The sequence below is a fragment of the Aegilops tauschii genome, chromosome 7 (assembly GCF_002575655.3).
Source record: "Aegilops tauschii subsp. strangulata cultivar AL8/78 chromosome 7, Aet v6.0, whole genome shotgun sequence".
NCBI lineage: Eukaryota > Viridiplantae > Streptophyta > Magnoliopsida > Poales > Poaceae > Aegilops > Aegilops tauschii.
In genome coordinates, this window is record NC_053041.3 from 168,381,121 (window position 1) to 168,408,245 (window position 27,125).

At 45.1% G+C, this 27,125-nt stretch overlaps 1 protein-coding gene and 1 long non-coding RNA gene across 2 annotated transcripts; one reads left to right on the forward strand and one right to left on the reverse strand.

Annotated features, from left to right (window-relative positions):
• The first annotated feature begins 15,145 nt into the window (after nt 1–15,145).
• On the forward strand, nt 15,146–15,925 carry LOC109765543 (pathogenesis-related protein PRB1-2). Its single transcript, XM_020324325.4, has one exon. The coding sequence runs from the start codon at nt 15,188–15,190 to the stop codon at nt 15,707–15,709; it is 522 nt and encodes a 173-aa protein (XP_020179914.1). The 5' UTR covers nt 15,146–15,187; the 3' UTR covers nt 15,710–15,925.
• An 8,812-nt stretch (nt 15,926–24,737) lies between these two features.
• On the reverse strand, nt 24,738–26,651 carry LOC109765545 (uncharacterized). The gene is made up of 2 exons (XR_002233422.4): nt 25,657–26,651; nt 24,738–25,103 (listed from the first exon to the last, which is right to left on the reverse strand). It is a non-coding gene; the product is annotated as an uncharacterized lncRNA (long non-coding RNA).
• Nucleotides 26,652–27,125: the final 474 nt, after the last annotated feature.

Below are 27,125 nucleotides of genomic sequence, written 5' to 3' on the forward strand. Positions count from 1 at the left end.
TTGGATCACGGCGAGTACGACTCCGTCATCCACGTTCATTGGAACGCTTCCGCTCGCGATCTACAAGGGTATGTAGATGCACTCCCTTCCCCTCGTTGCTAGTACACTCCATAGATGCATCTTGGTGAACGTAGGAAAATTTTAAAATTATGCTACGATTCCCAACAGTGGCATCATGAGCCAGGTCTATGCGTAGTTACTATGCACGAGTAGAACACAAAGCAGTTGTGGGCGTTGAGTTTGCCAATTCTTCTTGCCGCTACTAGTCGTTTCTTGTTTCGGCGGCATTGTAGGATGAAGCGGCCCGGACCGACCTTACACGTACGCTTACGTGAGACTGGTTCCACCGACTGACATGCACAAGTTGCATAAGGTGGCTAGCGGGTGTCTGTCTCTCCTACTTTAGTCGGAACGGATTCGATGAAAAGGGTCCTTATGAAGGGTAAATAGAAATTGGCAAATCACGTTGTGGTCATACGTAGGTAAGAAAACGTTCTTGCTAGAAACCTACAAACCACGTAAAAACTTGCAACAACAATTAGAGGACGTCTAACTTGTTTTTGCAGCAAGTGCTATGTGATGTGATATGGCCAGAAGATGTGATGAATGATATATGTGATGTATGAGATTGATCATATTCTTGTAATAGGAATCACGACTTGCATGTCGATGAGTATGACAACCGGCAGGAGCCATAGGAGTTGTCTTTATTATTTTGTATGACCTGCGTGTCATTAAATAAATGCCATGTAAATTACTTTACTTTATTGCTAAAAGCGTTAGCCATAGAAGTAGAAGTAATCGTTGGCGTGACGACTTCATGAAGACACAATGATGGAGATCATGATGATGGAGATCATGGTGTCATGCCGGTGACAAAGATGATCATGGTGCCCCGAAGATGGAGATCAAAGGAGCATGATGATATTGGCCATATCATGTCACTATTTGATTGCATGTGATGTTTATCATGTTTTTGCATCTTATTTGCTTAGAACGACGGTAGCAAGTAGGATGATCCCTTATAATAATTTCAAGAAAGTGTTCACCCTAACTGTGCACCGTTGCGAAGGTTCGTTGTTTCGAAGCACCACGTGATGATCGGGTGTGATAGATTCTAACGTTCGAATACAACGGGTGTTGACGAGCCTAGCATGTATAGACATGGCCTCGGAACACACGCAATACACTTAGGTTCACTTGACGAGCCTAGCATGTACAGACATGGCCTCGGAACACGGAGGACCGAAAGGTCGAGCATGAGTCGTATAGAAGATACGATCAACATGGAGATGTTCACCGATCTTGACTAGTCCGTCTCACGTGATGATCGGACACGGCCTAGTCGAATTCGGATCATGTTTCACTTAGATGACTAGAGGGATGTCTATCTGAGTGGGAGTTCATTAAATAATTTGATTATATGAACTTAATTATCATGAACTTAGTCTAAATCTTTACACTATGTATTGTAGATCAAATGGCCCACGTTGTCCTCAATTTCAACGCGTTCCTAGAGAAAACCAAGCTAAAAGATGATGGCAGCAACTATACGGACTGGGTCCGGAACCTGAGGATCATCCTCATAGCAGCCAAGAAAGATTATGTCCTAGAAGCACCGCTAGGTGAAGCACCAATCCCTGAGAACCAAGACGTTATGAACGCTTGGCAGCAGCGTGCTGATGATTACTCCCTCATTCAGTGCGGCATGCTTTACAGCTTAGAACCGGGTCTCCAAAAGCGTTTTGAGAAACATGGAGCATATGAGATGTTCGAGGAGCTGAAGCTGGTTTTTCAAGCTCATGCCCGGGTCGAGAGATATGATGTCTCCGACAAGTTCTTCAGCTGTAAAATGGAGGAGAACAGTTCTGTTAGTGAGCACATACTCAGAATGTCTGGGTTGCACAACCGCTTGACTCAGCTGGGAGTTAATCTCCCGGATGACGCGGTCATTGACAGAATCCTCCAGTCGCTTCCACCAAGCTACAAGAGCTTTGTGATGAACTACAATATGCAGGGGATGGAAAAGACCATTCCCGAGGTATATTCAATGCTGAAATCAGCTGAGGTAGAGATCAGAAAAGAACATCAAGTGTTGATGGTGAATAAAACCACTAAGTTCAAGAAGGGCAAGGGTAAGAAGAACTTCAAGAAGGACGGCAAGGGAGTTGCCGCGCCCGGTAAGCCAGTTACCGGGAAGAAGTCAAAGAATGGACCCAAGCCCGAGACTGAGTGCTTTTATTGCAAGGGAAGTGGTCACTGGAAGCGGAACTGCCCCAAATATTTAGCGGACAAGAAGAAGGCCGGCAACACCCAAGGTATATGTGATATACAAGTAATCGATGTGTACCTTACCAGTACTCGTAGTAGCTCCTGGGTATTTGATACCGGTGCGGTTGCTCATATTTGTAACTCAAAGCAGGAACTACGGAATAAACGGAGACTGGCAAAGGACGAGGTGACGATGCGCGTCGGGAATGGTTCCAAGGTCGATGTGATCGCCGTTGGCACACTACCTCTGCATCTACCCACGGGATTAGTTTTAAACCTCAATAATTGTTATTTAGTGCCAGCTTTGAGCATGAACATTGTATCTGGATCTCGTTTAATTCGAGATGGCTACTCATTTAAATCTGAGAATAATGGTTGTTCTATTTATTTGAGAGATATGTTTTATGGTCATGCCCCGCTGGTCAATGGTTTATTTTTTGATGAATCCCGAACGTGATGTTACACATGTTCATAGTGTGAATACCAAAAGATGTAAAGTTGATAACGATAGTCCCACATACTTGTGGCACTGCCGCCTTGGTCACATTGGTGTCAAGCACATGAAGAAGCTCCATGCAGATGGACTTTTGGAGTCTCTTGATTACGAATCATTTGACACGTGCGAACCATGCCTCATGGGTAAGATGACCAAGACTCCGTTCTCTGGAACAATGGAGCGAGCAACCAACTTATTGGAAATCATACATACCGATGTGTGTGGTCCAATGAGTGTTGAGGCTCGCGGAGGATATCGTTATGTTCTCACTCTCACTGATGATTTAAGTAGATATGGGTATGTCTACCTAATGAAACACAAGTCTGAAACCTTTGAAAAGTTCAAAGAATTTCAGAGTGAGGTTGAGAATCAACGTGACAGGAAAATAAAATTCTTACGATCAGATCGTGGTGGAGAATATTTAAGTCACGAATTTGGTACACACTTAAGGAAATGTGGAATAGTTTCACAACTCACGCCGCCTGGAACACCTCAGAGAAATGGTGTGTCCGAACGTCGTAATCGCACTCTATTGGATATGGTGCGATCTATGATGTCTCTTACCGATTTACCGCTCTCATTTTGGGGTTATGCTTTAGAGACTGCCGCATTCACTTTAAATAGGGCACCGTCTAAATCCGTTGAGACGACACCGTATGAATTATGGTTTGGGAAGAAACCTAAGCTGTCGTTTCTAAAAGTTTGGGGATGCGATGCTTATGTCAAGAAACTTCAACCTGAAAAGCTCGAACCCAAATCGAAAAAATGCGTCTTCATAGGATACCCTAAGGAAACTATTGGGTATACCTTCTACCTCAGATCCGAAGGCAAGATCTTCGTTGCCAAGAACGGGTCCTTTCTAGATAAGGAGTTTCTCTCGAAAGAATTGAGTGGGAGGAAAGTGGAACTTGATGAGGTGATAGTCACCCCTTCCGAACTGGAAAGTAGCGCAGCGCGGGAAAATGTTCCTGTGGTGCCTACACCGACTGGGGAGGAAGTTAATGATGATGATCATGAAGCTTCAGATCAAGTTGCTGAACTTCGTAGGTCCACAAGGACACGTTCCGCACCAGAGTGGTACGGCAACCCTGTCCTGGAAATCATGTTGTTGGACAACGGTGAACCTTCGAACTATGAAGAAGCGATGGCGGGCCCGGATTCCGACAAATGGCTAGAAGCCATGAAATCCGAGATAGAATCCATGTATGAAAACAAAGTATGGACTTTGACTGACTTGCCCGATGAGCGGCGAGCCATAGAAAACAAATGGATCTTTAAGAAGAAGACGGACGCAGATGGTAATGTGACCATCTACAAAGCTCGACTTGTCGCTAAGGGTTATCGACAAGTTCAAGGGGTTGACTACGATGAGACTTTCTCACCCGTAGCGAAGCTGAAGTCCGTCCGAATCATGTTAGCAATTGCCGCATACTATGATTATGAGATATGGCAGATGGACGTCAAAACGGCATTCCTTAACGGCTTCCTTAAGGAAGAGTTGTATATGATGCAGCCGGAAGGTTTTGTCGATCCTAAGAATGCTAACAAAGTATGCAAGCTCCAACGCTCAATCTATGGGCTGGTGCAAGCATCTCGGAGTTGGAACATTCGCTTTGATGAGATGATCAAAGCGTTTGGGTTTACACAGACTTATGGAGAAGCCTGTGTTTACAAGAAAGTGAGTGGGAGCTCTGTAGCATTTCTCATATTATATGTGGATGACATACTATTGATGGGAAATGATATAGAATTCTTGGAAAGTATAAAGACCTATTTGAATAAGTGTTTTTCAATGAAGGACCTTGGAGAAGCTGCTTATATATTAGGCATCAAAATCTATAGAGATAGATCAAGACGCCTCATTGGTCTTTCACAGAGTACATACCTTGACAAGATATTGAAGAAGTTCAGTATGGATCAGTCCAAGAAGGGGTTCTTGCCTGTATTGCAAGGTGTGCAATTGAGCACGGCTCAATGCCCGACCACGGCAGAAGATATAGAACAGATGAGTGTCATCCCCTATGCCTCGGCCATAGGGTCTATTATGTATGCCATGCTGTGTACCAGACCTGATATAAACCTTGCCGTAAGTTTGGTAGGAAGGTACCAAAGTAATCCCGGCAAGGAACACTGGACAGCGGTCAAGAATATCTTGAAGTACCTGAAGAGGACTAAGGATATGTTTCTCGTTTATGGAGGTGACGAAGAGCTCGTCGTAAAGGGTTACGTCGACGCTAGCTTCGACACAGATCTGGATGACTCGAAGTCACAGACCGGATACGTGTATATTTTGAATAGAGGAGCAGTAAGCTGGTGCAGTTGCAAGCAAAGCGTCGTGGCGGGATCTACATGTGAAGCGGAGTACATGGCAGCCTCAGAGGCAGCACAGGAAGCAGTCTGGATGAAGGAGTTCATTATCGACCTAGGGGTGATTCCCAATGCGTCGGGCCCAATGACTCTCTTCTGTGACAACACTGGAGCTATTGCCCTTGCGAAGGAGCCCAGGTTTCACAGGAAGACCAGGCATATCAAGCGTCGCTTCAACTCCATTCGTGAAAGTGTTCAAAATGGAGACATAGATATTTGTAAAGTACATACGGACCTGAATGTAGCAGATCCGTTGACTAAACCTCTCCCTAGAGCAAAACATGATCAACACCAGGACGCAATGGGTGTTCGATTCATCACAATGTAACTAGATTATTGACTCTAGTGCAAGTGGGAGACTGTTGGAAATATGCCCTAGAGGCAATAATAAATGGTTATTATTATATTTCTTTGTTCATGGTAATTGTCTATTATTCATGCTATAATTGTATTGTCCGGAAATCGTAATACATGTGTGAATACATAGACCACAACCTGTCCCTAGTAAGCCTCTAGTTGACTAGCTCGTTGATCAACAGATAGTCATGGTTTCCTGACTATGGACATTGGATGTCATTGATAACGGGATCACATCATTAGGAGAATGATGTGATGGACAAGACCCAATCCTAAGCATAGCATAAAAGATCGTGTAGTTTCGTTTGCTAGAGCTTTTCCAATGTCAAGTATCTTTTCCTTAGACCATGAGATCGTGCAACTCCCGGATACCGTAGGAGTGCTTTGGGTGTGCCAAACGTCACAACGTAACTGGGTGACTATAAAGGTGCACTACGGGTATCTCCGAAAGTGTCTGTTGGGTTGGCACGGATCGAGACTGGGATTTGTCACTCCGTATGACGGAGAGGTATCTCTGGGCCCACTCGGTAATGCATCATCATAATGAGCTCAATGTGACTAAGGCGTTAGTCACGGGATCATGCATTGCGGTACGAGTAAAGAGACTTGCCGGTAACGAGATTGAACAAGGTATTGGGATACCGACGATCGAATCTCGGGCAAGTAACATACCGATTGACAAAGGGAATTGCATACGGATTGATTGAATCCTCGACACCGTGGTTCATCCGATGAGATCATCGTGGAGCATGTGGGAGCCAACATGGGTATCCAGATCCCGCTGTTGGTTATTGACCGGAGAGGCGTCTCGGTCATGTCTGCATGTCTCCCGAACCCGTAGGGTCTACACACTTAAGGTCCGGTAACGCTAGGGTTGTAGAGATATATGTATGCGGAAACCCGAAAGTTGTTCGGAGTCCCGGATGAGATCCCGGACGTCACGAGAGGTTCCGGAATGGTCCGGAGGTGAAGAATTATATATAGGAAGTCCAGTTTCGGCCACCGGGAAAGTTTCGGGGGTTATCGGTATTGTACCGGGACCACCGGAAGGGTCCCGGGGGTCCACCGAGTGGGGCCACCTGTCCCGGAGGGCCCCGTGGGCTGAAAGTGGAAGGGAACCAGCCCCTAGTGGGCTGGGGCGCCCCCCTTGGGCCTCCCCCCTGCGCCTAGGGTTGGGAACCCTAAGGGGGGGAGTTTCCCCTTGCCTTGGGGGGCAAGGCAACCCCTTCCCCCCTTGTGGCCGCCGCCCCCCCTTGAGATCTCATCTCTTGGGGCCGGCGCCCCCCCCCAGGGGGCCTATATAAAGGGGGGGAGGGAGGGCAGCACAGAACAGCCTTGGGCGCCTCCCTCCTCCCCTGCAACACCTCTCTCTCTCTCGTAGAAGCTCGGCGAAGCCCTGCACGAGACCCGCTACATCCACCACCACGCCGTCGTGCTGCTGGATCTCCATCAACCTCTCCTTCCCCCTTGCTGGATCAAGAAGGAGGAGACGTCGCTGCACCGTACGTGTGTTGAACGCGGAGGTGCCGTCCGTTCGGCACTCGGTCATCGGTGATTTGGATCACGGCGAGTACGACTCCGTCATCCACGTTCATTGGAACGCTTCCGCTCGCGATCTACAAGGGTATGTAGATGCACTCCCTTCCCCTCGTTGCTAGTACACTCCATAGATGCATCTTGGTGAACGTAGGAAAATTTTAAAATTATGCTACGATTCCCAACAAATTCTTCCTACCCTCAGGACTTGTCCAGGAAAAAGCCTCCACAAAAATTTGTAAATTAAAAACATTGCTGCCACTGCACCTACCAAATCATATGGGTAATCAAACATCAACGATTGGAGAAGAACTAAACGCACGGGCCACAAATCATTGGAACTTCAACAAATTTTCTGCAAACTTACTGAGATTTTGGGGAGCTTCAAATCTTCAGCAGAGGTGCTAGGGGATGCGATTCAAGTGGCCTCCAGCATGGTTGCCGCCGCCATGCTCGCTTGCTAGTGGGGGCGGCGCCGGCTGGAGCTCCTGCTCGCCGATGAGAAGTAGCAGCAGGGGCGTCGCCGGGGATGGAGCAGTAGGGGTAGCAGCACGTGGATGTGTAGCAGCAGGGGCGCGGTCGAGGATATGGAGCAGCAGCAGCAGCAGTGCGGTGGCTAGGGTTCTTGACGAAAGAGGAGCGGAATGGGGAGAGGAACAAGAGGAAGATAGGCACGGGCTGGAGTGGTGCGTGCTAACCAGATGGATGCAGGGGCATTTCTATCCAAGAGAAAGTACAGGATGTATACGTGAGTGTTTTTGTACAAAAAACGAGCTCAAGTGGCCGGAGTGGCATCGACAGAAGTATGCGAGAAGTGGAGTGGCATTTTTCGAAGTTTGCAAATTGGAGTGGCATTTTTCGGAATGGCCAAAATTGGAGTGGCGTTTTTTGGAAAGGCCAAAATTGGAGTGGCATTTTTCCAATTAACCCAAAAATTTATGCGGGATTGAATTTTGTTTGTAGAAATCTTTTAGATTCCACCGCGAGTGGTACTTTTATGGAAATTACTTTGGGTGAAGCTACCAAATTGCTAGATAATACCATGGCAAATTATTCACAATGGCATACCGAAAGAGCACCTACTAGTAAAAAAGTTTATGCTCTTATGAAATTGGTTTCTAGTAAAAGTGCTCCTATTGATCTTAATGATGTGCCTTTGTCTACTTTGCTTGAGCAAAATAGTGATCTCGTAGATGTGAATTTTGTCTAGCGAAATAATTTTAATAACAATGCTTATAGAGGTAACTTTAATCCTAGGCCTTTCCTGGAAATCCCTCTAATAATTATGGCAATTCCTATGGTAATTCTTCCTACAATAATAATAGGAACCCCTCTGATCTTGATAATAATATTAAAGAATTTATCAATGTGCAAAAAGTTTTCAAAACTACAATAGAAGAAAATTTGAATAAGATTGATGATATGTCTAGAAGCATTGATAGAATTTCTCATGATGTAGAAAATCTCAAGTTGACAACTTTTGCACCCAAGGTTGATGAATCAATTAAAGCTTTATATGTTTCTATGGATGAAAGTAAGAAAAGAACCGCTATGGTTAGAGCTAAAATAGAATTTTGAGAAAGAGCGTTTTCTAGTGATTGCTTTCATAAAAATGATGACGATCTTAAAGTAATTGGTGTTTCTTCTAATTATTCCTTGTTTAGTAAAATTAAAATTGATGATAAAGGGACCGAAGAAGAGTCAACTTTAGCTAGAAGGCGTCCCGATAATTTGGAGGGTGAAAATCTTGATGAAAAAATTGATAAAAGTGGGTTTGGAGAGGTCAAAACTTTAACTAGTGATGTACCCACTCTTTTGTATTCCAAAGACTTTAATTATGATAGTTGCTCTTTGGTTGAATATATTTCTTTGTTGCAATCCATGATAAATTCACCCCATGCTTATGAGCAAAACAAAGCTTTTACTAAACATATTGTTGATGCCATGATGAAAGCTGATGAAGAAAAGTTGGAATTAAAGATTTCAATTCCTAGAAAATTACATGTTGAATGGGAACCCACCATTAAAGTAAAGGTTAAAAATTATGAGTGCTTTGCTTTATGTGATTTGGGTGCTAGTGTTTCCACAATTCTGAAATCTCTATGTGATGTGCTTGGTCTTACTAATATTGAAGAGTGTTCTTTAAATTTGCACTTGGCGGATTCTACTATTAAAAAGCCTTTGGGAAGAATTAATGATGTTCTTATTCTAGTAAATATGAATTATGCGCCCATAGATTTTATTGTTCTTGATATTGATTGCAATCCTCTTGTCCAATTATACTTGGTAGACCGTTTTTACGCGCTATAGGCACTATTCAAGATATCTCCCGATATTCTGATAAATCGGCCGATTTATCGCTTATCGTTGTCTGACCGATAAGATAAATCGGCTGATAAATCGGCGGATATGCCGATAAAATGGCCAATTTACCCCTTATCATGGGTCGACCGATAAGTTCCCGATAAGCGATATCCCCAACATTGGCTATAGGTGCCGTGATTGATATGAAAGAAGGCAATATTAAATTCCAACTTCCCACTAAGAAAGGGTATGGAACACTTCCCTAGAACAAGAATTAGGCCACCATATGAATCAATCATGAGGGCAACCTATGGATCAAAAACTAAAGATGACAATACTTGAATCTATTAATTATGCCTAGCTAGGGGCATAAAATGATAGCGCTTACTGGTAGGCAACCCAATAAATAAAAATTATTTTTTTCTTTTTTCTTTATGTTCTTGAGTGTTTGCACAATTATTCCACTGTTATGATTGTGTTTTTTATGTTTTAGTTAGTGTTTGTGCCAAGCCTTTGGGATCATATTGGGTGATAGTTGATTTGATCTTGTTGAAAAACAGAAACTTTTGCTTCTAGTAGCAGAATTTTGTAAAAACACAGAAGCGACGAAAAATTCTGAATTTTTTATGAAAGATTGATATACAAATTTCCAACTTTGTCCTAATTTTTCAAAAATATTGGAGTTACAAAAGTATGGTTAGAGTACATATTACTACAGACTATTCTGTTTTTGACATATTCTGTTTTCGTTGCATTGTGTGCTTATTTTGATGAATCTATGGATTGTATCGGGGGGTATAAGCCATGGTAAAGTTGGAATAAAGTAGGTATAATGCAATAATAAAATATGAATGGGTTTGCAACAGTACTTAGAGTGGTGATTTGCTTTATAATACTAACGGCTCTCATGAAGGTTTTGTTAAGTTTTGTGTGATTGAAGTGTTCAAGTTTTAGGTGAGATCACGATGGATGAAGGAATAAGGATTAAGAAGAGCCTAAGCTTGGGGATGCCCATGGCACCCCAAGTTAATATTCAAGGAGAACCAAGCAGGGGCATCCCCTCTTTCTTCTAACGACCATCGGTATTTTACTTGGAGCTATATTTTTATTCGTCACATATCATGTGTTTTGCTTGGAGCGTCCTGTATTATACGAGTCTTTGCTTGTTTTGCTTTCGGTTTGTCACAAGTATCCTTGCTGGACACACCTATTTGATAGAGCCAAAATTATGCTATGATTTATTAGAATTTCTCTTTATGCTTCACTTAAATTTTTTGAGCTATGGAATTGCTCTAGTGCTTCCCTTATATCTTTTTGAGCACAGTGTGTTTAATATGTTTGAAGAAATACTCTCATGCTTCACTTAGATTTATTTGAGAGTTAGTAATTCTAAATAAATTCTCTCATGCTTCACTTATATTATTTTGAGAGATGAAAATCTTTATGCTCATGTTCTTCACTTAAATTTATTTTGAGCTTGTCAAAAGCAATTGCAATATATGAAACTAGTCCCAAAGTGATAAATATTCAAGAGGGATATAATAAAAACTTTCATGAAGATCATTGGACAAATTAAACTTGATTCCTTGTAATAGTTTTGAGATATGATGATAGTGATATGTGAGTCATGTTGGTGAGTAATTATGCTTTAGTAAGAATATTGGTGTTAAGGTTTGTGATTCCCTATGCAAGCACGAAAGTCAATAGTTATGCAATGAAATTACATCCTACTTGCGGTGCATTATTCGGTGCCCAATGTCAGATCATGTTTTCTTCATGTTTTTGGTTTTGCAGGAAACCAATATCTAGGGAGGTCAAATTACAATGCCAATTAAACACGGTTTTTTTCGGGCGACGAAGGACCCATGAAGCTTCGAGAAGGAACGAGAGGAGCCATAGGGGGCCACACGGCCATGTGGCGCGCCCCAGGCCTAGGGTGCACCACTAGGGCATGTGGGGCCCACCTGCACTGCCTTACATTGATTTCACCTCCATATAATCGTATAAGTACTGAAACATTCCGCCATATTTTTAGAGACATTTTACTACCACCATAAGTTCCTATTTCACACAGATCCAATCTGGGGGCCTGTCCAGAGCTCTGCCGGAGGAGGAATCCATTGCTGGAGACTTCTTCATCAACCTTGCTACCCCCATGACTATGTGTGAGTAGTTCTTACTAGGACCTTGGGGTCCATAGTAGTAGCTAGATGACTCTCTCTTCTCTCTCTCTCTCTCTCTCTCTCTCTCTCTCTCTCTCTTTCTCTCTCTCGTTTGGATTTTCAATACCATGTTCTAGTGAGCTGCCTTACATGATTAGGATCAATTTGATGTAATTCTTCGGTGTGTTTGTTGGATATGATGAACTGTCACTTTATGATCAGATTGTTCATTGAAATCAATTGAAATTTTGAGGTTTCCTTGCATGCTCCTCGATCTATCTATCTTCTCTGGCCAAGTTAGATGGGTTTTTCTTCAGAGGGGTGGTGCATTGTAGTGGGTTAAATCTTGTGGTTCTCTAACCCAGTGACAATAAGGGCCAAGACATGTATTGTGTTGTTGTCACTAAGGATAGAATGGTGGTGTCTCATCATATTGTTGATGTTCTACTGTCTACATACTATCTACAAATTGAAGTGAAATGGAATGAACCACCAGAAGTAGTCGTAATACCTATCGATGGTCGAGGACGTCGACTTGCGGCAACCAGTGGCAGGAACGTTGAGTAGGAGCCACAAGAAAGTAGATCTAGATCGCAGCAGAAAGGAAGAAGACCAGGGAAAGAGACTAAGCAAAAAGAAGATACGATATGTGTCCAGTCTGCAACCCAAAATAAATGTTGGGTAACTCGGAGTACCTAGTTGGATACGCCCACGAATAAAATATAATGCCCAGGCTAGCACGTTTCAGAAAGCAGAACACAAAATATTACAGTATAAATTTCTTCCAAAAGAACTTGATTGAACAAACAGCGTTAACCATAGGAGCCCAAATGAAATCAAAGCTTAGGGAAGTCATTATAGTTGGAAGAACGAAATGTGTTAAAGAATTACTTATTTACCAAACTCACCGGACAGTTTCATAAGTTCAGATTTGGTCATACAAGTACTGCTTTCTTGAATGTAAAGATAGATTTCTCATAGATGATAGCATGCATCGCAAGGCGGTAAAAAGTAGCGAAAAACACAATGTATAGTATTCATGGAAAAGGATGGAATGAACTTGGGAAAGGACATAAGAGGATGAACTGATGAGTATAAATAAAATAAGACTCCATTCATTCCCTTATACAAGGCCACTTCATATTTTTATATCTAACTTTGACCGTTACTTTTACCAATAGAAATGGTAGTATGCCACAAAAAGTATGTTATTGGACGCACATTTGAAAGAACTTTGCAATGATATATTTTTTATAACATATAATCTATATTTTGTTGACCCAGATTATAAGTTAAAGTTTGACACGAAAAACGAAGTGACCTTTTATAAGGGAATGTAGGGAGTAAATGAAATAGAAGAAGAAGCAATAGCGAATGAAGACAATTAGAAGGCTGAAAGGAAAACACGGCTATATGAATGGACAAGCAGTAGAAGAACATGTGAACACCGAAGAAGATGAATAGTACTCTCTCCATCCAAAAAAATTTGTCCCAAGCTTGTCCTTCAAATGGATGTATCTTGCACTAACCTGGTGTTAGATACATTCATCTGAGAGACAAGCTTTTTCAGACGAAAGGGGTATGAAATAACTGTTAAAACGGAACGGGGCGACGGAGCATAAGAGACACGGCCATAAAAGTACATGTGAAGGATATATTTGTACAGAAAAATCATGTATATTGTCTCGTATTCACACATTTAAGAATTTCCTTCCATTTTTCAATGAATTTCCGTGAAAGACACGTGCACAGATCACAACGCACATCAATGGCGGCAGCCGTTTCCGCAGGTGCGGGCCCCTATGAATTTTCATGGTATTGTATTGACTCCAAACAAAAGATGGTTAGCCACCCGGTAACGTGTGAGAATTGAAGTTGTGCTCATTGACCCAATTCATCTAGCATGATTGTGTAACAGCAGTGCTATACACACAACACAATGCACACGATTCATGCACGATACTTAAATCCAGCCGGACATGCACATGATTGAGAAGGGCACCAGCGACTGGATTAGCACGTCTTGCATAGATTGGGCAGCACGGTCGTCTGGGTAGCAGTTTCGATTGTGTAATGAGTTTCTTATTGAATCATGAGGACCCACTATATTGCCTTATCCTGATCTGCATTTTGTGCCAACACTCAGACCACAACCGTTACACTTATTGAATTTTATTTTATTTGAAAATATGGTCCAAAAAATCTGAAATTTGGTATGGTGTCATAATATGGTTGTCGTATTCTTTTAGCCAACTTGAGGCAACTTGTATGCATTAACTGACCTCGTAGGCATTTTCAATATCGCCCATAATTAGCCCCCTATGTGTGTATCTCACGGTTCCAATCGCGGCCATGTCATGAAGGACTAATTTGGAATGCAGCTGATCATGCTCAAAAGTCTACCATGGTTCATCCGTTCATTAATTTACAAACAGTTCACTCAAAATAAACATGAACACCATGCATGCATACAAACACCGCACCACCACGGTTGTTGTGATGATCTTGGTCTCCTAAGGAGGCAAAGGAGCTCGACAAGCCGAAGACCTCCACCAGGTGCGCGCCGACAACCATCCGGGCTGTCTTGGCCGCAGGGGCCGCCGCTATCGCCAAGGCTGTGTAAGTCATCATCGCGCTCTTGCCAAGGCTGCCGCCAGGTGAGAACAAATGATTATGAGGTAGCATCTTCCTGAAATTTTTACCATAGAGAAGTGTTAGAGTAGATAGCTTACATTACTTTAAGATCTATCAACACGTTATAATGTGTGATGTCCTATAGTTATAATATTTCTTAAAGAAACAATACAAAGTAAAACTTACAGTTTTCTAGCTATATGATGCTTGTATTGACTTATAATGTCGTATCTAGAGGATACAAGTATCATAATTACATATCCGGCATCTGCATAACTATAATATATATAACCAACATAAACATACACGCAGAAAAGAAAATGTGATCTCGATAAGCCGCAACCACCTTCGGTTGTGCGGCTCACGAACGATATCAAAGACGACGCTAGACCTTGGGCTCGCGCTGGGGCCAAGGCGCCTGGCTAGCTGATCACCGAGACGTAGGTTTGGTAGTTGGGCCGCGCTTGCCCTTCTCATGCGCTCTTCTATGCCTTGCACGCCGCCTGGGTGTTCGTCCTTGCGAGGCTGTTTTTATAATGACTGCTATAAATCCTCTTCTATCAACACAATAATACAAAAGTCTATTGTGTATTCGCGAGAAAAAAAAGGCACAACCACCACCGATAAGCCACACTAGGCAGTAGCGACGACGCAAGCATATTTTGCCACTTGCCCTAGCCGCCCAAGTGGATGTACGCTTTTGAACATCGCCCGCCCAATGAGGTTATGATCTAGTTCTAGATTAATGCAAACCCAACTGCCCAAACAAATCGACCAATGTATATCGGGAAATCGCATTGGATCACTCGTTGTCAGAAGTAGTATGCATATGTACTGGAAATAAAAGGAAATTGTACCACTTGTAGCTAGCAAGTAATGAACTCATGATACATGCATCTATTTTATTTTTTTCCGGCATCTTCTTGCGAATCCTTGAAATAGATACCCATGCAGTTCAAAAAAAAAAAGATAGCCATGCACTCTTTCCACGTCCCCAGGCTACAAATACCCGTCAAATTCCAGCACTCTTCATCCATCTCGAGCCAGCTACTAGCTAGCCATGGCATCTTCCAAGAGTAGTCTTGCAATGTTTGCACTGGCCATAGTCATGGCCGTGGTGGCTGACGTCTCGGCGCAGAACACCCCGCAGGACTTCGTCAACCTGCACAACCGCGCCCGCGCCGTGGACGGCGTCGGCCCCGTGGCATGGGACAACAACGTGGCCAGGTTTGCGCAGGACTGGGCGGCGCAGCGCGCCGGCGATTGCCGGCTGCAGCACTCCGGCGGGCCGTTCGGCGAGAACATCTTCTGGGGTTCCGGGCAGTCGTGGACGGCCGCCGACGCGGTGAAGCTGTGGGTGGACGAGAAGCAGAACTACCATCTTGACAGCAACACCTGCGACGCCGGCAAGGTGTGCGGGCACTACACGCAGGTGGTGTGGCGCAAGTCGACCCGCATCGGCTGCGCGCGCGTGGTCTGCACGGGGAACCGGGGCGTCTTCATCACCTGCAACTACAATCCCCCGGGCAACTTCAACGGCGAGCGCCCGTTCGCGTTCCTCACCCTTGACGCCGAAGCCTAGTACGTGCGAGTGAGTGTGATCATACATGCATACGTACGTGCGTGTGTTTATGTTTGTGTGGTTTGAATATTTATACGTCTACAAATGTTACGTACGTACGTAAATAAGCACACATTCCGGCCTGCATGTATCCATGCGGCTCTGTGGAGCGTGTAAATGTATGCAAACATCTTTACTTTTGTTTTGTTGTTCAAAACTTGGACCTAGCCAAACAAATTGTGAACCCTTGAAAAAAATGATACCCCCTTTGCCTATAATGTAAGACCGCTAGTGTCAAAAAAAGGTCTTACGTTATGGGACGGTGGGAGTATGTTACACACAAAATTTGAATTTGCGTTCGAAGATAAGAACCCGCAATTCTTGAAATAAGATTTCGTCCCGTTTTATTTATAGATAAAGCAAACACCACGACCATACAGTAAATTCAAGTGTGAAAAATAGAATAGCCTATTGAGGCAACATCACAAACTCGACGAAGGAAAATATAAAATAAATGGGAAAAAAGACCACCAAGTGGTCGTAGTCTCGGGGGGGTGCACCGAGGCAAGTTGGCGAGCGGCACCATGCATCGCATCCATCATAAGGCCTAGCCTATCGCGGTCGCACTGTCTATAAAGCGGGTGCCAGCGCTGCAAAAATGCAAAGAATTTGAAGATTAAGTCAGATGTCCTCCTAAAAAAGACACGCTCAATCACCATCTTATTGTGTGCACTCCACAAAATCCATGCTAACGGTGCAAACACCAGCCAGAAGAGGTGCCTCATACTGCCACCTGGTAGGCACAGGTCTGAAGGAACCCGGCAAGGTCCAGGGCCTCAGGGACAAAACTCCAAAGAACTCTAGACACTGTCCAAAAGAAGATGATGTGGCCCTCGTTTCCAGAACACCAAAAAGAGGACACAACCCTTCCCAATGTCATGCCTCTTGATCACCTCTTCCCAGCAATTGCCAAACACAATTTTTGATCTTTTCAATGGTAAGTGCGCTTTAGAGAGAGGACTGATTTAAGCAATGGTCGGACGCCAGCATAGGGCAAGATATGTTGAGTCGACAGAGAAGAAACCCGAAGATGCAAGATGCCATGATACGGTGTCCGGATAGTCCGCGAGAACCGGGACCGCCGCCCGCAAACTAGCCCACTCTACGGTCTCCACCTGGCCAAATGGCCGTCGGAACAAGACGTTTCAATGGCCATTGTGGGCCAGTGAAAAAAATAACGCGCTATAGCGCCACTAATAGCACACTGTAGCGTTGTGAGCAATATCTTGCTAAATAAATCAGTGTGCAATGTCTCGCTAATAGCACGCTATAGCGCGATATAGTATGCTGATAGTGTATTTTAAGAGCCACGCTATTTTGTCATAGTACACTATTTTTTTAATTGTTGTGTGCGGGCATGGAACCAAAACCATAGGGTCCGCCTGCAAACTAGCCCGCTCTATGGTCTTCACCTGGTCAAGCTACTGCTAGTGCATTATGACTTCCAGCTTTCCCCATTATTATTTTTTTGTACTTAATCCTCAATTTATCTGGCCGGATAGATAGAACGTGATTCAATTGGTAGGCGTTAAGGCAGTATTTGATTCTGAGGATAAGAAAAGTACAGGGAGAAATTGTTTCAGAGATAATAAACCACGTGGACCCTCCTAATTATTGTTAAGCGATAAGGTTGGGTACTTGGGTTCGATTACGAGAATATGAAAAGTATACAAAGACAACGATGTGAGGACTTGAACATGACTAGCACAGACATGGCGCTCTCTTGTGCACCAGTACGACAAGACCTAGCCAGTGAAACAGCAGAAAGACACAAGTTTGTATACGTTAATCACTTCAATTCAAATTAACCAGGAAAAATAATGTTTGCTTGATAGTTTGGCATGGATTCTTACTTGTTAGTGTGGCTTTGCTAGAGTACAAACTATATTGCAAACATTAAAATCCATATATGGAGATTGGAGTTCATCCAGGCTGCGTAGTGTTCCCTCTCACTTCTGTTTTTCGTCGAGTTAATTGCAGAAAACCACCGCATTTACGGCCAGATTTGCAAAAAATACCTAGTCCCTAATTTTTAGGAAAAGCCGCCACATTTGCAGTAAACTTTTTGCAAGAAGAACTGATTGCTTGATTTGCAGCGTTTACAACAAGCAGGGCCAGATTGTAAGGAGCTGATTTGGCAAAAATTGACATGCACACTCCTGGAGCGAAACAAAAAACGCAATCAACCCCCCGCCGTGCACATGTTTTTTAGGCGTGCAGGCCCGGGCCCCGCGCGTCGCCATCGCCCGCTCCCGGTTGCCTGGCCCACCCTAGCCTGGTCGTCTCCCCATGCTGGCACGGGCCACGTGACCTGGACGGCGAGCAAGAGGGCGACGGCCTACCAGTCCCGCACGCGCACGCCCAAGCGACGCCGGCCCAAGTGGCGCAGAAGTTGGCCTTGGCCGACCAGTCCCGCGCACACGCCCAGGCCACACCCGCAGCTCGTATATCGCCGTGAGGTCATACTGCGGGAGCGGCAACTGCGCCCCATGTGGATCTCATGCCGTCGAGGACCAGCAGGGCCAGCGGCGTGCTGTCTGTGCGCCCTGGTGGATCTTGTGCCGTCGAGGACCAGCGGGTGGCTTTTACAAAAAAAATAAAGACTAGGTATTTTTCTGCAAACCTAACCGCAATATGATGGTTTTCTGCAATCAACTCGTTTTTCGTCACAGGGAGGAGTGGCGCCACGACATGGGTAGGGCTATAGTGCACAACCTAGTCTGTATTTTGCAGGGAATATATTCATTTCCTGTTCATGTTGTTTTCCTTGGTGTATTTTGTATATTAAATGATCTTTGAACTTTCCACACCTCACTTAAAAGCTTATCCATGCAACATGTTGTTTACTGAAAGTTCGTTTTTTGTGTCGGGGGAGCTGCATGAGGAAGGAAGAAACTCGAATACGCTGTCATGCACATGAATGATTTGATCCTCCAGCAGGCAGCAGCCTTCGTTGTCTTGACTCCAAGCAGAAGCTGATTAGCCGCCGAGACGTCAAGTCTGAATTTGAATAACTTGTGTATTGACCCGGCTCCTCAATCATAGCTGTGAAATGACTGTTATTGAAGCATGATGATCCGATCGGTTCATTAGCTAGTCAGATGTCCTTATCCTACTTGTACGATACTCCCTCGGTTCCAGATTACTTGTCACATAAATAGATATAAATAGATGTATGTAAAACTAAAAATACATCTATATGCATCCAGTTCTGCGACAAGTAATTGTAGGCGGAGGGAGTATATGTGAAAGTTTTGGTTGTACCACCATGCCAGTGTATCCTTTATCCTCACCGTCCATTTTTTCGTCAAATTTATGAAAGAAAACTTCTCTTTTTTTGTTATAAAATCTTCCAAATAAAATAACATGTAGGGGCTGTTTGGTTACTGCCCTCATTCGCCCTGCCAAATCATGGGCCGACCAAAAAATTGGCGAGCAGATCGCCTGCCCTGGTTTCGCCAACAATTTGGCGTGGAATCAGATGGAGGGAGTGCGGGCGAGCTGGGCGTGCCAATAAATCGGGAGCGATCCAAACAGATGCCCACGCCCCAGTCAACGCTAATATTTTGGCTTGGCAGTTGAGGGCAGCGATCCAAACGCCCCCCGTAAACTCGAAACTTTGCGGATCAACATCACACAAGTATTACCATGTACGGGAAAGTTTTCGGATTTTTGGCGCAAGCTAAATTTTTAAAAATGATACAATTCACTCTAAATTTTGAAATTTGACAAATTTATGTTTGACAAAAAATGGAAACATTTTATACAATGAGAGACACTTGTATATAGTTGTTCTGCAAAGTTTCAAGGTCAAATTCTCTTGTTTGGAAAAAACAAAAGAGAAACTTCTATATAAGGCACGTACCTTGATGCAAACTGAATGTTCTAGACAGAGGGTACACTACCTGAACTAATGTCTTTTAGATTTCTATATTTTACACATCTTAGAATTGTCAGCCTATTTTCTTTCTCGAATTGACATGTTGTGTATTAGGGCTGATTATTCCTTGAAATTTTTGTTTATACGTAGGAATACGCCCTCAAGAAACTTCCTTTTGCCCAAAGAAAATTTACACATGGGTGATTTTTTCCATGTTTTCTTTAGAGAGGATTCATGTTTGGTTTGGGGCAGCGAGGCGGGGGCGTGTAGGAATAATATCTCCCAACCCTTTTCCCGTTCTGTTGGCATGCTTATCATCATCAGTGCAAGGCGTGCGGAGCCGTGTCTCTAGCGGATCTTCTGGAATCCTATCGATTTAGGTTTCTCGTGGTTCCGTCTAGATTTAGCCAGTATTCTAGTCTACGGAGTTCCTACATGCCCTTATCTAGTGAAAGTATGCTAAAGTGAACATATGAACCCTAGGTTTGGTTTTCGACCATTAAAACATCATTTTGCACACTTTTTCATACTTTTACTTTGTTATTTTTATTTATTTTGAAAGCACAGAGACACTAATATCATCCAAATTATTAATCTTTTCATCAAACTAATGCACCTACTATAACGAAACATACTACACAATAAACTTTTATCGCTACAATCACGACCAAGAACATTATGACGATGACATGATGGATCCAATCTCACCAGCAAAAACACAAACGAAGAGGAAGAAGATGTGGGCAATGACTCGCTGATTTTGATAGCTAGGTCATACACCTAGCCGCGAGAATATCTCCATTGATCGGGATTCGGAGTAGATGACCCCTCAGCGGTATAGCTGCGTACCAAATTCGAGGTTTGGCAGCACTTCGTTGTCCAGGAAAAGATTGTTGAGAGGACTAGAGGGAGGAGGAGCCTAGCGGCTTATCGGTCACACGGTGGGAAAGAGAGATTTTGTGCAGAGGGGTGCATCTGTCATGACCTGTGTGTCCTTTGGGGTGCACCTTCTCTACATTTCATAGATGCCAAGGGCAAACCGACTTGTGGAGGGGGGCTCCCCTAGGGACGGCACACCAAGGAGGGGGGCTCCTCCATCCTTTTGGCTTGCCCCCCAAAACATGGGGTGACACACCACTCTAAGGGTCCATTAGGGCCCAGGTAGCACTACCCTTTGGGATAGCCAAGGGGACAACCCACTAGGACCCTCTGGAAACTCCAGAACTTTCTGGTGCACTCTATAACCTTCCGATGCCTTCTAAAAATCCAGGATGCTCTCAAGAACTTCCGGGATACTCTCGAGCTCTTCCGGGACGCTCCCGAATCCATCCAGAACTCTTTTAGTGCCCTTCTCTCATACTCCTATGTACTCCTACTTCTCTAAAAACCACTAGTCGTTAAACATGTACAACCCTACAGGTTCGGTAATATGCAGACATGACCCTGCAGGTTAAGCATGTTCACTGTGGGAAGTTTTTTGTCTAGCTAGGTGGTCTTGTTGTACCGTAGGAACGAATACAATATCTAAAAGCGGTGGCACATGTATTCAAGGGACATGCCTGGCATGTTGTGGCCGTTGGGGAGGTGGATTGAGTAAATTGCATAGAAGTACCACAATTGGGGCATTGGAAGCAGATTGGTACCAAGATTGGTAATTTTTATGTGTCAGTACCAACTTTGGGGCGAGGCGTTGCAAAAGAGGCTAAAACAGCTGTTTATACGTATTGACACGGAAACTGACCGGTTGGGCCCGCCTGTCGGGTGCTGACATGGCATGTTTTTTGCAAAAAAACTCCCTGGAATCTCCTCTCTCTCTCCCCCGAACGCTCTCCCCCTCCTCTGTCTCGATCTCTCACACACACCCGAACGCGGCCGTCGCCACCGACGACGATCACCGTGGCCACCGTCCAACCTACCCCTCTCCATACCATCCAACGGCTCAGCCGCGACGCCCTCTTCCTCATCGCCAAGCCACGTGACGCCGGGAGCCCCGTGCCGTCGTCCTCGCCTTCGGCTTCTTCCGCGGGATCCGACGACAACCGCCGACGATTCGACGCCGTCCGACCTCCCCCGAGCTCGCCGTCTGCTCCAACTGACTCGCCGTGAGCCCTTGCCTCCTCTCCCCTTGCTCCCGTGCTCCTTTTCTCGCCATGGCCACCGTTCCGCCGGCGACCGATTCGCGCCGCCGCCTGAGCTCCTCGCCGCCATGGCCAGAGGCCGTGTTCGTCGCTCCTAGGCACGTAGACGTGCTTCAGACCTCGCCAGGAACCCAACCCGCACCCCAACTCGCTCTCTCGAGCGCTGCAGCCGCATCCCCGCACCCGGCCGAACTCCGGCCGCCGCTCCGCCCGTCGCCGCCGCCGCTACACTGCACCCCGGCACCCCCCGCTACCTCCTTTAGATGCGCCGCACCGCCAGCTCGCCATAGCCGCAAACCACGCGCGAAGCGGTGCTTGTTAGCGCCATCCCGAGCAACTCCGGCGTGCCACCGCCGTGCCTTTGGTCGCCGGCGTCAACTGCTGACGTGGCGCCGGATTAGTTAGCACTAATGACCCGGCTAAATACCCTTAGTGCCACTGCCATGTGGGCCCTGTGCCTGTTTAGTTTAGTTTAATTTTCTGTTTAGATTAGTTCATAACCCAGTGGGACCGACTCAAATTTTCAAACGAGTCCGAATCGGTGGTGGAAATTACGAACGAAAAAAAACCTCTCATTTGAGCCCTTTTTCCCGAAATAATTGAGCATTTATGGGATTACGCACAAAGCAAGGGAGTTTTCTGCAAAAAACATGCCACGTCAGCACCTGACAGGCGGGCCCAACCGGTCAGTTTCCGTGTCAATACGTATAAACAGCTGTTTTAGCCTCTTTTGCAACGCCTCGCCCCAAAGTTGGTACTGACACGTAAAAATTACCAATCTTGGTATCAATCTGCTTTCAATGCCCCAATTGTGGTACTTTTATGCAATTTACTCAGGTGGATTCGATGGCGCAGAGGGAGGCGGCCAGTGGGAACACGGGGCGATTGGGAGAGGTCGGCGAGGCCATGCAGATCCAATGGCATATGGGGCGCACGAACCCGATAGACTGCAGATACCCATTGTGGACCTTGGGGAGGCAGATCCGATGGTGAGGAGGGAAGCTGTCGATGCGGAGGTGGGTTAAGGAGTAAGCTAAGAGAGAGTATCAGAGGCTATATATGAGACTGGCAGATGACAAAAGCAGGGTGCCCCACATTCTCACCTGCTGATTCTCAGGCTAAAACTACTTCGTTGGTAGAAAATCTACTTACCTAGGAACAGGCGATGGAACATACCAAGGACACACGTGCTACGAAGAAATATAAGATTCTCAAAACAGGGAAAGCTACGGATACACATTAATGGCTTCTTTGGATCACAGGATTTGCAAAACAAAGGAATAGGGAAAATGGAGGATTTGACTGCCATGACATAGCCAATCCTATGGAATGCAAATCCAGAGGAACTGGTAACAAAGTGCCTTTGGCTGCATCATAGGAGACGTACAGGAATCCTATACAATAAAGTATTATTATTTCTATTTGTAAGTCTGATGTTTTTCAAACTTCCAACGGCTAGTGCAGTCAACTGCCTGAAGTAGCCGTTAGCAGCAAGTGCCTATATAACCTGATGCTACTCTCTACAACGGATAGCTCTTTTCCCTGCCCACAGCATTTGCTGCCTGTGCTCTATTCTTTCATCTTCCCCTTGCTGCCTGTGCTCTATGCTTTCATCTTCCCCTTGCTGAAGAAACCACCAAGGTTAGTGCTTATCTCCTATAGCAAAATCATACTTCCATGCTATTCAATATATCACAATCACATATTTTTTTACTGTTTCATTCAACTCCTTTTCAGCATATTTGGCTCATTTGTTGCTGCACACCATGAATCCAAGCTACCGTCGTAGATCAGAAAGTGACTATGAATTTATTCATTTTGTACTTCCTACTTTAGAAGATGCATCACAATCTTCTTCTAGTAAGAAACCAATGCATACATCAAAACTTTCGGGGGCTTGGCGTGTTCAGGAGATTTTAACAGGGCATGAAAGCTTATGCAAAAGGACTTTCCGCATGGAAGTGGACATTTTTCAAGCACTTGTTGACAAGTTGCGTGAGAAAAAACTCCTTGCTGATTCAAAAGTACTAGCAGTAGAAGAGCAAGTGGCAATATTTTTGTATGCAGTATCCAAAAATGCAACAAATGAAACCCTACAGGATTGGTTTCAGCATAGTGCAGAACCAATAAGCCGGCGATTTGGATTAGTGCTTGATGCGATCACACGGCTCACAAATGTCTATATACGTCCACCTTCCCTCAACCCACATCCAATCTTGAGCAAACCACAATTTTACCCTTTCTTTCAGGTATGAGTATGTACAATTTAGATCAAATATTTTTTAATTAATTCAGCGCAAGGTAATAACATAGAGATATCATATTTTGTTTGTGCAGAATTGCATTGGTGCTATAGACGGAACCCATATTCCTATGTTCCTATCACCAGGCCAACAAGAACCATACCGGAACAGGAAGCAAACACTCTCACAAAATGTCATGGTTGCTTGTGACTTCGACTTAAAATTTGTGCATGTACATGCTGGGTGGGAAGGATCAGCTTCTGATGCAAGAGTTCTACAAGATGCACTAAATCATGGTTTTCATGTACCTCATGGTAAATTTTACCTTGTTGATGCTGGTTATGCAAACACACCCCAATTTCTTGCTCCATACCGTGGTACTAGGTATCATCTAAAAGAACAAGGAGAAGCACGTCAAAGGCCACAAAATTACAAGGAATTGTTCAACCTTCGTCATGCTCAACTTCGGAATCATATAGAGAGAATTATCGGCATACTAAAAATGAGATTTCCTATCCTGAAAGTTGCTGCACATTATTCAGTTGATAAACAAATTGACATATCTGTGGCTTGTTGTGTTCTGCACAATTTCATACGCCTACACAAAGGAGATATGGAGTGGCCCAAAGATGCTCCCATGGAGATTGACCCGAACCAGATTGTTGATGTGCCAAATGGAGACCACGACTATCATGGTGATATACATGCATTTAATTATTCCAGACAAGTAGGAAATCAAATGCGAGATCATATTGCACAAGGAATGTGGAACCAGTATGTATCACGCAGAGCTTGACATGTATATGTAAAGTGAAGATATGATATGCAAGTTGTATTACCATTCATGTGCTTCTGATATTGATATTCTACTTCATTAAGTTAATATTCTCACGAGGATACTCAACAGCCCCGTGATTGTCATCAATATCACCAAGTCCTTGTGATTGCCCACGACTGCGAGCACGATCGTCATCAATAGCACCAAGTCCTTCTGACTGCACACAGCCGCGGGCACGATCAACATCCATGTGAAGAAATCCTTGTGATTGCACACGGCTGCCCGGCAGCTCAAATGAGTTAAGCTGATGGACCATCTGCATTGCAAAAAAACTTATATTACAAGATTGTACTCAGAAACCCATAGTAATACGCACAAGCATGTATGAGCAGTACACACCAAGGCATAGAAATACAGCACTTCCATCTCTCAATTCCTCACAGTTTCTCTCTTCACGGACATCAGACACGCCAGATCCATCTCTCAATGTCTCAATTCTCTCTTTGCACATAAGACATCACATCAGGCACGCACACACTCAGGCATGGGAAGCACACACCCACGGCGAACCAACTAGCACGCAGATCACTCAGGCACGGCAAGCACAAACATCAGCGGGAAGCCGGTCAAGAAATTCACTCAAGCACCACAGTCGTGGGACGCGGTCCTCTGGCAGCGGGAGGACGCCAGCGACATCCGCTTCGCCCCTGCCATCAACAGCCCTCGCCGGCCAGGTGACTGCCAACGCCACACCCGATGCCTAGTTCCGGCAGGATCTGCCGCCCCCGCGCCATATCGGGCACCCCCTCCCTCGATCTAGAAATAATTGCAAGGGAAGGAGATGGACGGACTATGTGATGCGGGCTAACCTGGATGGGGCCGGCGCTGATCTCGTCGAACTCGATGAGGAAGGAGGGTCTGAGAGCGAGGTGGTCGGCGTACGGTCGCCGGGTCGCCGCCGCTTCCGTCGGGGGATCTGACCTTGTCGCCGCTTCCGCCAGTCGCGACCTCGTCACCGCTTTCGGTGCCTTTTTTTATTTCCTTCCAGAGCGATCCGAGGTGTTTTTTCTTTTCTTTTTTGACAGCAACGCGTGGTGTTTTCACACGAAGCAGCGCGGCTGTTTTGGCGCGAACACTCTCTTTTCGCGCCGGGAATCTTTCCAAGAGGTCGGACCTCAGGCGTAAATTCCTCTGGGTTCAGCGCCTTGGGAACCCAATCCTAAGGAATTTTAAGAACGCAATCCTGTGATCCAAATGCTATCCGTAGGATACAATCCTGAGGTTTACAATCCAGCAAAAATCCTGTGAAAATCCTTCGATCCAAAGAAGGCTTTAAGCTAGGCTAACAAGTATCTTCGTTTGACCTTGGGTTCATTGTTTCATGCTGGAGTCAAGCTCTACTGGTCGGCCTGAGACGGAGTGGAGAGTGGGTGTGACGCCCGGATAATTAAGCTACAGCAATCCCACGTTAACAATGCCACATCACCCCGTTTACTGTTGATAAACTCTCGATAGTTCAGAACCGATCCAAATTCAAATTTGAATTAAAGGCAAACAATAAAAGTTTTCAAATTCTCAAAACTAAAATGTTCTTATTGTGACAATTAAATCATCGATAGTATTGGTGGAGAAACAACATTTTTATAAAATAATTAATTACTCTAAAGTGATTAGAACTGCAGCAAAACAATTAAGTAAATACCTTTTTCGATTAATAAAATTCTAAACTAATTTATTTCGGGGTAAAACATTTATGGCAGTGGGTGGTTCTCAAACATCAATTTAGGAGTTGCTATCATTTTTTCTAAGCTAAAAACAATGTGTATCTAAAATAAAACAGAACAGAAAAATAAAAATAAAAGAAGAAAAGGAAAAAAAAAAGGAAAAGACCCCCCCGGCTGGGCCTCGGCCCAGCTGGCCACTGGGCCACCAGGCCAACCCCAGGCCGGCCCCAGGCCGGCCCACCCCCTGCCTACTAACCCACTCCCACTCCCACCGTAACCCTAACCGACACCCATTCCCCCCCCCACGATCCCCACTCCTCCAGGATCCACTCCTCCCTCTCCCTCCCACTGGATCGGCGCCGCCGCGGCAACCCGTCGCCCGAAGCCGTCCCCCTCGCCACCACCTCGACCCCGCGCCCCTCCTCCTTCCGCGCGGTGCTGCCCGACCCGAAGCCGCTCGTCGTCCCGACCCCTTCGCTCGCGCCGTCGCCGGATCCCCGGCGCCACGTCGCCCCGCTGCCTCGTCCTCATCATTGCGCCGTCCTCGACCTCCTCCTCAACCGCGGCTCCCCCGAGCCTCGCCGGCGTTCCCCTGCAACGGGGGTGAGCCGCCG

Excerpts from the sequence above, each read along its gene's own strand:
- LOC109765543 (XM_020324325.4), top strand. The coding sequence starts at position 15,188 with ATGGCATCTTCCAAGAGTAGTCTTGCAATGTTTGCACTGGCCATAGTC.